Here is a 10,803-nt window from a genome sequence, read left to right as displayed (position 1 = left end):
AGCGGCAGTCTTTTATCGTCTTGGAGACGAGCCTCCCTCCAGGCTAATTGCCGATAATTTCGGGGAGGTGATTGGCCACCGGCGGCCTGCGTCACCGTGCATACGTCACCGTTTCAAGTGACGACCCGAGAAGATCGTTACATGTTTGCGCTCGTCTTGTTTGTAGCATGAATCTTTCTATTGTGTGAGCGCAGTGGCTTGACTTTATTTGTGCCTTGTGCCCTCTGTCAGCTGAGGCTGTGTTTGCAAGCAATTAGCGAACTTTCAAGAACGCGAGCAATAGAAAGATCCATGCTATGATTCTATAACACTAAACTTTAGCGTCGACAACTTTGATGTTGACGAGGCTGCTTGAATTGCGATTGCGATAACGCGTTGGATATTTTATCCTTTAGATTGCTAAAATGCATATAAGTTGCGATGACTTTACTTCCTAAAACGCACGCGGAAATTACGCATGATCTCAAACAGTACTTGTTGAAATGTTACTGAAATATTTAAAAAATGAGGTTAAATTGTATCAACTCCAGAGAAAAAAGTTATAATAAAAAGCATGCGTAAAAATCAATTTCTATTTATCTTTATCTTGACTATTGTTAAAAGAATATAAATTCTTATAATTGTGCAGTTCTAAATGTGTTGAATCTACTTTGAAAGTGCGACAATCAATGTTATTAGTTTGGAAACTAGAACGTATTTTACAAACTGCGTCCAAACTGGCGACATCAAGCCGATTCCTCTTTTTATTTTTCACATCTGTAACAATTGAAAAAATTCTCTCTGCTTCGGCATTGGAATGTAAAAGTGACATAACTGCATGTACTTAATTTTCTAAATTTGGAAAAGACGGTTTACCATTCAAATTCTTTTTTGAAAAATATTATTCCACATGTCATCAAGTTCTAAGTTAGATAAAAGAATTGTATCCGCGTCATTAAATACAATAGGCAACGTTCTCCACTCACAGGCTAAAGCCGTAATATCAGAAATTTGAAAATGTCTTGCTATATTTCTCAAGTCTGGAAAGGTAAGGCTACTTTCGTCGCTCAACGCTATACTTGGATCTAAAAATTTCAGTTCTCGAAACATTTCATTATTGTAAGGCAATCGTTTTATCATTTCTTCTAACGCGGTTTTGTAAAAAGATAAACATCTGGATTTTATTTTATAACAAATTCCGAAAACTCTAATTTTAACAAAGATTCGCATTCGGGACCAACATATATTGAATTTAATGGTAAAAAATTTTGCAACTTAATAATTTCCAAAAAAATATTTTTTAACGCCTCAGGCAGCAAGAAATTGTTACCTATCTGCTTTATTAAATGCTCACTACTCTCAGCTAATTTATGAATTAAAATGTTCCTTCCTTGAAAAAACGCATTAAACTGATTAAAGAATTTCAAACAATGTTTTAAAAATAACATATATGCTTTAATTTTATTATCATTTAAAGTATTAAAGATTATTATTGCCGATTTATTTTACTTTCAATAGTTTCCAGGTGGAAGTAATGTTTCAAGACTTCCCAGTTATCGAGAAGTCTAGTAACACACTTCTGTAAGACGAGCCATCTTGTACCTGATAATTTTAAGATTTTACGTGATTCTACTCCAAAAAAGCTCTGGAAATCGCACAGGATAGCAGATCTTTTTGCACTGATCGAGAAATATGTAGCAACTGCATGCAAGACATCTTCACAAGAATCCGGCAATTTTGAACAAGCTTTACTCGATATAAAAGCTGAGAAATGGCATATACAATTTAATACAACAAGGGCCGGTGCCTCTTTTTTAATCTACTTGCAAAAGAATCTCGAACTCCTATCATCACAGAAGCGTTATCACAAGCCATTCCTACAATATTTGACAACGGTATTCCTTTACTTTTTAAACATTTTTCAAATGCAGAATATAATTTGTCTGCAAAACAATCCGTTGCATCTAATCCAACTAATTCTAATAATTGAGTAATGCACTTTTTGGTTTCTAATGATACATACTTTACTAAAATACAAAGCAACTTATCGTTTGAGATACTTGTGCTTTCATTTACTAAAATAGAAAATTTCTGACTTTTTAAAGTTGTAATAAATTTATCGGTTTCGCGTTTTTCTAAGACACTTTTTACTATTTTTGTACATTTTGTTTTTGACAATGTCAGATCGTTAAGTACCTGTGGATCAGAGCAAGTTTCTTTCATTAAAGGGACCATGTGATCTACAATTCTAAAAGCTATATTATTGTTGCGCTCACCGCGTCGCACTAACACTCGCTCGCACTCGCACTCCCGAAGCTCGCGGGAATAAAAGAGACACTGCGGTTTTAAGGAAACAAACAATCTCAACGTTTATTATCTCGATACAGAAGAGTGCGGACACACACGTCCGAACAGTCCAGCAACTCCAGACAAAATCTGACAGTTGACAATTGATTCGCCGATCAATACATCCCGTCGTCAGGGAACGCGCTTCGGCTTGAAGCTACTCGCGAGCGAAGCAACAGGTGTCTCAGCGCGAAGGCGCAGTGCCGCAACACTGCTCTCCCTCCTTTCTAGGTTGTCGTCTCGACAACCAAAAAGTTAAGGCCTTGGTCCTATAGTTCTTGTTGATTTAGCTCTTCGCATTTCCTTGCTCTACCCTGGACTGCTGTCCAGGTTATCAAGCTGCGCGACGCTATACAACCAGGACTCCGTGGCTCTCTTCTTTCTTCGCCGCTGTTCACTCTCTTCAGAAGTTGACTTCTTCTTGAAGTCTTCGGATAGGGGGGGGGAACTACCGCACAGTGGTTTGAAACACAAAATATGTGAAAAAAAATATTTTTGTTTAACATATCAATATTATACCATTTATTATAACGTAAATAAAGTCTAAAGTTATTAATCTTTCAAAATTTCAAAATAAAAAAAATTATTAAATAATTATAATATATTATTAAAATAAAAAAAAAATATTAAATAATTATAATATATTAATTACGTACTATATATATATATATATAGCACTATAACTATTACTACTAAAATGTATATTTTATTTTTTAATATTTTTATTTAAAACTTTATTTTTTATATTTTTTTTGTGTTCTTATGACTTAAAATTCTACTTTATTGAATAAAAATATATATCCATAAAACATAAAATATATCAATTTAAAATTTTTTATCTTCTAAATCTTCGCTTTCTTCTGAGCACTCAGATTCATTTTCTGGTTCATTTACAGGTGCATAAATCAATTTCATAGTTTCTGCGTCAAATTTCTTCTTATTTTTTTCATTTATGTGGTGAAATGAACTTAAATATGGGTTAGAACTCAGTAACAACCTATGAAATAAATCTTCATTTGTTCTAAAGTGATTATATTTTCTTGTATGATGTTCACGGTAATATCGTATATCTTTGTTTTTAGCTTCTTGAGCTTTCTCAGAGAGCTCTCCTATGGGAAGAATGAAATCTTTAATTACCGTAGATCCGTGAATAAGAATTTTGTGCATAGTAACGGGCATATGATACCAGTTATACAGTGCGACATATTTTTTAGCTGTCTCTATACAGTATTGTTCAAATTCATCAGATTTTATATCGCATCCGGAATTAATAGCTTTTAAAATTGCACCACATCTCTTAATCAGATCTTCGTCTATATCAGTAATTTCTGCTGATAATGAAGGATTAGCAAAAAATCTTCTTGCGGTATTGCCATCATTACTTGTACCATACCCGGGCTTAGGAACATCGACAATGAGGCCCATTTTTTGGCGAAATTTATCTTGTATTAATTTTTTTCGATTTTCAACGATCTCTTTATTATTTTTTGTTACCTTCCACGACTTTATTTCTAATCTATATGAAATGTGCAAGAAGCATTCAAAAAAACGAATGTAAGCGTGAAGAACTGATAAACCAAATCTGTACATTTCTGAACTCTCTGTCTTTTCCTGTACATATTTTATATTATTCATTTGTGAAATTGTTGCACCACAAATGTAACAACGCATTCCAGAAGCATTTGATAATGCATTGCATACTTTCCCATCTACCATAGTTAAGAATAATGAAAAATTGATAACTCCTAATTCTGAATTATATGAATGTAAATCGGTAATTTGTTTATTGATGTATTGCTCCTCTGCTTTAGAAATCTCTTTAGATTCTTGTATCCACTGAATTCTTATTGGTCTACAAAATCTTGTAGATGAAGGTTTAGAATTTTTCCAGATTACATTAGTAGCAGAATCAATCAATCGCAGAGGAACAAGAGAAGTTGCAAAAATACTCTCATTCTGTAATACATCAGTTTCAGATTTTATAGATCGAATGACCAGAGCTCCCATCGAAACCCCACTTACAATATAATATTAAATTATTGTTGGAATCAGTATTACCAGTATTATTAGTATTATCATTTGTAACGATGCGCCCCTTACGGCAAGGCATCGTCTCCGGCCACCACCCGCCGGGGGGCCGCCCGACCGATCCTCCGTCGGGCGAGGACAGGGCGCGGTGCGCCCACATTTTTTTAATCGTTTGAAACGCACCGTGTGCGCGGGAAATCCGCCGCACCGGTGTTTTCCTGCACGACGCCGACGGGCGCCGAAGCGAGCCGATCTCCGCCGAAGCGAGCACACGGGATCGCGCCGCTCCCACCACCGCGCCATCGCCTGACGATCAGCCTCCCTCCTGCCAAGCTCACCGCGCCGAGCGGTATAAAAAGCCGGCGCGCTCGACGAAGACACACTTCGTCTCTACCACGGCTCTCCGCTATTCCTGACGAAGCTACCTTCCGAATCCTAGAGCGACACGAACGAGGTCCAGAGTTCTGGTCCTCTACTGAGAGTTCTCAGAGTGTCTCCGAACTCCCCGACACTTACCCCGACGGCCACGGCACCGCGGGGTCGAGCGTGCTCGGCCTCGCAGCGAGGGTTTTCGCGACCGTAACCCCGGGATTCCGCCATCCTCCGGTGTACATATCGCGCTCCCGCCCACGTTATCGATATACCGCACCACGGCGCCGCGCCGCGACCGTGGAGTACTGTACTTCCGTTCATATATCATATACCGCGTTTCAGTATTTCAGTACACCGGCCCTGCCGATAATTCGTATATGATAACCGCGTTCTGTTCGTATGTAATATACCGCGCTTCGTTATTGTCTTATACTTCGTTATTGTCTTATACCGCGACGAACTCCGTTCGTATGTAATATACCGCGCCGCGTTTTGTCTACCGCATCTCGAGTTGAAAACCTGCGTTCCGATATTCCGTATACCGCGTCGAGTGCACCGGCACTACCGACCACTGTAATCTACCGCGTCCCGTTATTCGTTGTGTGTAATACCGAATCCCGAGTTGAATAAAGTGAATGTTACTGGTACGTTGCAAATTGATTATTGTCTCTGGGCCTTTCATCGAACTCCCGATCCCGTAAACTAGTCCGCGTTTGATAAAGTCAGGCCGTTACACATTGTTAGAATTAGTATTATCTTTGTTAGATAATACTGATCTTATAATGCTTTCGCAAGTTTTATTAAGCAAATTTTGCAACAAAACTTCACATTTAGTCTCTGAAATAGTAATTTCTTCGGGATAAAATTGTTCTTTAAAATGCAATACTTTATAATATGCCGGATATAAATTATATCTATGAGAAATAGCAGAAGATCCTAGAATGTTATAAGAATGTTTAGATAAATTTAATGATATTATTAAAGAAAGAGCCTCTTCAGGCGACATAGGAGAGGAATTTTTTTCAGAAGTCTTCCATTTTGCCAATATTCGTTTTGATCTTGTAGGCGAGGTTGATGTGCTTTTCATCAGTAATTTTGCAGACGCAATATCACCTTTTGCGCGTAATTTCATAGCGGTAGCAAATGTCAATTCAGAGGTGGAAACAGATTGACGAAGATTTTCTGTCTTTTTTCGCTTGGCCACTTCAGTGCATTCTTCAAAATTTTTTGATGGACGACCTCGTTTTTGTTTTACACAAGAGAAAGAAGTACTCGGAAGATGACGAAGAACTATCGAGGGAGGAGAAAATTCTTGTGAAAGCCAAAATTCATATTTTTTTAAAAACCGATCGTTACATCTATGACAATTTTTCCAAAATCTGAAGTAGGGAGAAAAGAAACTTGTTATTGTGTACTCGACAAGCGCCTGCGCTGCTTGTTTATCTTCGTCAGTAAAAAACTTTTCTTTTAAAAAATCATGTATACGACTTTTCTTTTCTTCTACATCAGAATAATTCATCATCAACTGATGTAACATAAGACGTGTTATCTTCATTTTTGATATAGCAAAATCTAGTATTATATATGTAACAGCCAGGCTTCCCTGTAAGGGGTTAGAAAGAGTAAATAATATTATACTCTCGATTACCGTGTCCTCTCTCATGGGCGTGCCCATCTGTCTGTATATTCTACACTCTCCATGTACTACTTACCCTCTTATACACTACAATATATATTAAACTTGCTAATACACGTATCAGAATGCAGCGAGAATTCGCCTAGGAACAGCTACTGACAGACTACTGTCGCTATTGATGACTTTTTATATAAGGCGATTCCCCTTCCCTTTTCGCTTCCTTTACCTCTTCCCCTTCCTGCTCACTCTCTGCCGCGCATTTTTTTTCATAATAGATTGGAAGCAGTGCCGACCTAGAAGATGCTAGAAGATAGCGCGCTCTGTTGCTCATATAGCGTGTGGACAGTTGAAGAGTGCGCTCACTATTATTATTATTATTCGAAGAGATGCGCATCGATGCAGCCAAATTCGATTTATTTATCATTGTTATATTCCACATTATGTATTGAGATTAGTTATATTCATTCTTAGGAATTCTATTACTTTGTAGAAAGAGTTGAATTACAAAATTCTGTACATTTTACAATAGTTCAATTATATATAATAACAAAATATATTTACAAATCACTGAAGCATTTGCGATACATAATTATGTAGATTAAAGTATACTTTCAGGTAAATATAAGCCGCATTATTAGTTTTCTTTATTTAAAAAAGTTTTCGATTTTTAAGTATTAGAATTCTTATGGAGTAGTTGAATACATACTTAAATGGTATTATATTGGATATTTAACGGGCTGTTAAAATTTAAAAATAAGTTTCTGGAGAAGGACATGTAGTCCAATTAATGAGCAATTAATAGGAAAATATAAGATAAAAATTTCGAAATTTCATGACAAACTTGAAAATTCCACTTTTTTCACGTTTTATGCATTTCGGACCACTCCGTGGACCCAACGTCATTTAGACTCCCCAAATCCCTGTCTCGGCATTCGCCCTTCGTCCCACGGAAAACCACGGTTCGAAAACCGTGGGCGAGACAGTCTTCTATAAATTTTAATTTCTTTCCTTGTCAAATCCTCTTTCACGTTCTCCTCTCCAAAAAAGATTTTTCATTCTATAACAGAAAAAATAATCTGGAACAGTAACCGCTTATTAAAAGAAAACGTAACATTAAACAGATTTTTTTTTATAAATAAATTTTGAGACTCTGATGTATACTTTTCTTTATAACCGCCTTTCGAAATAGGATGCCAATCTATCTAAGTGAACAATTTTATATTTGAACGTCGAATACAATATACCACATCACTTAATTTCTTAACTACCTCATAATGACCTTCCCAATTGTTCTGTAATTTTGGAGTTTTTCCTTTCTTTCTACACGGATTAAATAACCAAACCTTTTGTCCCTGTTCAAAGAATAAATGTCTAGCTTTCTTATCATATCGCCCTTTTATCTTGTCTGACTTTAATTTCATTCGCTCTCTCACATCTTGATGAATTTCATCTAGTTTCCTTCGTAAATCTTGGACATATTCGTCAAGAGTATTAAGCTGAAATTTCATGCGAGCGAAGAAAAGCCAGCGTTTATCCCCACTCCACCTCACTGTAAAGCCAGCGTAGAACAGCTAACGCTATCGCCCCTATCATTTTCATGGAGCGAAGAAAAGCTGGCGTATTACCCCCACTTCACGCAATGCAAAGTAGCATTTAAACGCTGAGCTAACGCTACTTAACCGACAAGAAGAAGAACTGTGTATAATAAAAATGGAGTACTCCAATTATTATAGACAGTACATCGCGTACGTTGAATATTATAGACGTACAGTGGCAGCTGCAGTTGCAGAGGTTGTAAGGAGACGACGCATAGCCGCTACAGCTGCAGCTATATATTTAATGAAAAAGAAAAGAAGATACGCGAAGAAAAAATTTTAGGTAGCACCCTTTTTTGAAAATCGTGATGTACATAGTTTTTTCTTTGCGTCGGTCCCGAAGTTAATATTGGAGGACATACGTTTCCACAATTAATTATTTTCGGATGACCGCAACTCAGTTGGAAGAATTGTTGAGCATGGTTGGACCAAGATTGCAAAAGCAGGACGTCATTCGACAAAGTATCTCAAACGGTTGGCATTAACATTGAGGTTTGTTTTGCTTGATCTAATTTAATTTTTAATTTAGTGTTTTTTGTAGTGTATAAACGTAACAACGTTATACATTTTTTTCTTAATGCGTGAATATTATGGTATATTATATATATAAATATTATAGATATCTTGCTTCCGGGGACTCCATGATATCGATGTCCTACCAATATCTCGTGGGAGTGACAACAGCGGGTAATATCATCCATGAAACCTGCAAAGCAATATGGGATGTTTTATGCCCTTTAGTTCTTTCGGGTCGACTGGAAGAAGGAGACTGGGTGGATATCGCCAATGATTTTAACGAAAGATGGAATTTCGTTCATTGCATTGGAGCCATTGATGGCAAGCACGTCACCATTCAAGTACGTAAAATCATTGTTGGTATACGATATAATTTAATAAGAAGTACAATTTGAAATAACAATTCTTACTTTTAGTGTCCCAAAAATGCTGGATCAGCGTTTTATAATTATAAACACAGTCACAGCATAGTTCTCATGGCTATCTGCGATGCAAATTATATAATACGTTTTGTGGATATCGGGGCATACGGACGACGAAGTGATGGTGGCGTCTTCAAAGAAAGTGCTATGGGGAAAGCGTTCGAAGAAGGTAGAATGAATATTCCACAACCAGCAGCGCTTGGAGAAGGAGGACCAATTTTACCATACTGTCTTGTGGGAGATGAAGCCTTTCCTTTGAAGCCATACTTGCTTCGTCCGTATCCAGGTAGAGGACTGACACCAGAGCAAGAAATGTACAATTACCGTCTGAGTCGTGCGAGACGAATAATAGAAAACGTATTTGGTATACTCGCCAGTCAATGGAGAGTATACAGAAAACCAATTATCGCCAGTCCTAATAACGCAAAGTTAATGGTTCAAGCAACTGTTTGTTTGCATAATTGGCTTCGCCGGCAGGACATTGATGAGAACGCATATGTGCCTCCGGGTTTGATCGATGTCGATGATCCGCACTGTCCAAATGGCTTCAGACCAGGGTCTTGGCGTGTCATCATGGAAGATGGATGCGCATTCAGAGACATCTCAAACTGTGGATCGAACATGAGTGCCCGACAATGCATAGAAATTCGAAATGAATTTTGTCGTTATTTCAATAACGAGGGAGCAGTGCCGTGGCAATATGAAAGATGTATGTAAATAAATGTGTCTGTGTCTTTTCTATTTGAAATAGGAAATACATTAATAATTACTTATAATGTATATTTCCTGGTAATAGATATTCAGTTTTTAAATGGATGGAACCCAATCCGGGTTGTTTCATATCCGTTTGTTGCGACCAAAAAGTTATATATATATATATACCTATGTGTGTGTGTGTGTGTAGTATGTTCTTAAAAATTAATAAAGCATCTAGAAATGCATTTTTTTTAAGCTAAAAAGCAGAACGATTATTTTACCTTATGGATGTATTATAGCGGAAGGCTGATCGCAGTTTCAATTTCTATTAACCAAGCTAGGACATATTGGATATAATAAGTTATTTTGTATATAAATTTTCTATTTTTATTGTATTACATTACAATTAGTGATCAATAGAAAAAAATTATTTGCAATGCGTATAATTTCTAAATAGAGAATTTCCATAAATACTAAATAAACAATATTTTCAATATTGTTTAAATATAGTAGCTATGTGCGAATTACATAGCAAATACACAAAAATATAAACAAAAAGTGTTTTTACAACCCAAAATCATAATTCAAGTTAATTTGTTAATAAATCTACAAATAATATGCTGTTGTTAAATGAAAATAAAATTAAATCTCTCTGTGTCACCACGTGTTTTCGGCGTTCGGCGTTGCTTCGCTAAAAGTTCAACCGTGTTGAACTTTTTAGCTAAGCAACGCCGTAACGCCACCTTGACAAAAATTGATGGAGTGGGGGTAAAACGCTGGCTTTTTTTCGCTCCGTGAAATTGTACCTTTAGAATGATTAAAATTTGGTGGAGAACCTTGTAATAAATCCAGTGGAAGATTCAAATCTCGTCCGAAATATTACTCTGCGGGAGTTACATTAGTAGTCTCATGTTTTGAAGATCTGTAAGCTAGAAGAAACATTGGGATCCATCGATCCCAGTCTTTCTGATTTTCCTCAACAAACTTTGACAAATATTGTAAAATCGTCTGATGCTGTCGTTCTACTTGACCATCAGATTGTGGGTGAAGAGCAGTAGTCCTAGTTTTATTTATCCCTAGCAACTATGACAATTCCTGTAATAACCGAGACTCAAAATTTTTTCCTTGATCCGTATGTAGTTCCAGAGGAACCTCATACCTTGATACCACTTGATTAACAAATACTTCCGCTACTGTAGTGGCTCTGACATTT

The 10,803-nt window shown here is 36.7% G+C and overlaps 1 protein-coding gene across 1 annotated transcript; it reads left to right on the top strand.

Moving 5' to 3' along the window:
• Nucleotides 1–8,586: 8,586 nt before the first annotated feature.
• Nucleotides 8,587–9,637, top strand: LOC139811684 (uncharacterized). Its single transcript, XM_071776027.1, has 2 exons — nt 8,587–8,813; nt 8,889–9,637. The coding sequence occupies exons 1-2, from the start codon at nt 8,598–8,600 to the stop codon at nt 9,609–9,611; spliced, it is 939 nt and encodes a 312-aa protein (XP_071632128.1). The 5' UTR covers nt 8,587–8,597; the 3' UTR covers nt 9,612–9,637.
• Nucleotides 9,638–10,803: the final 1,166 nt, after the last annotated feature.

Source organism: Temnothorax longispinosus, chromosome 4 (genome assembly GCF_030848805.1).
Source record: "Temnothorax longispinosus isolate EJ_2023e chromosome 4, Tlon_JGU_v1, whole genome shotgun sequence".
Taxonomy (NCBI): domain Eukaryota; kingdom Metazoa; phylum Arthropoda; class Insecta; order Hymenoptera; family Formicidae; genus Temnothorax; species Temnothorax longispinosus.
The sequence above is the reverse complement of the archived record's forward strand: the minus strand, read 5'-3'. Positions and strand labels throughout refer to the sequence as shown.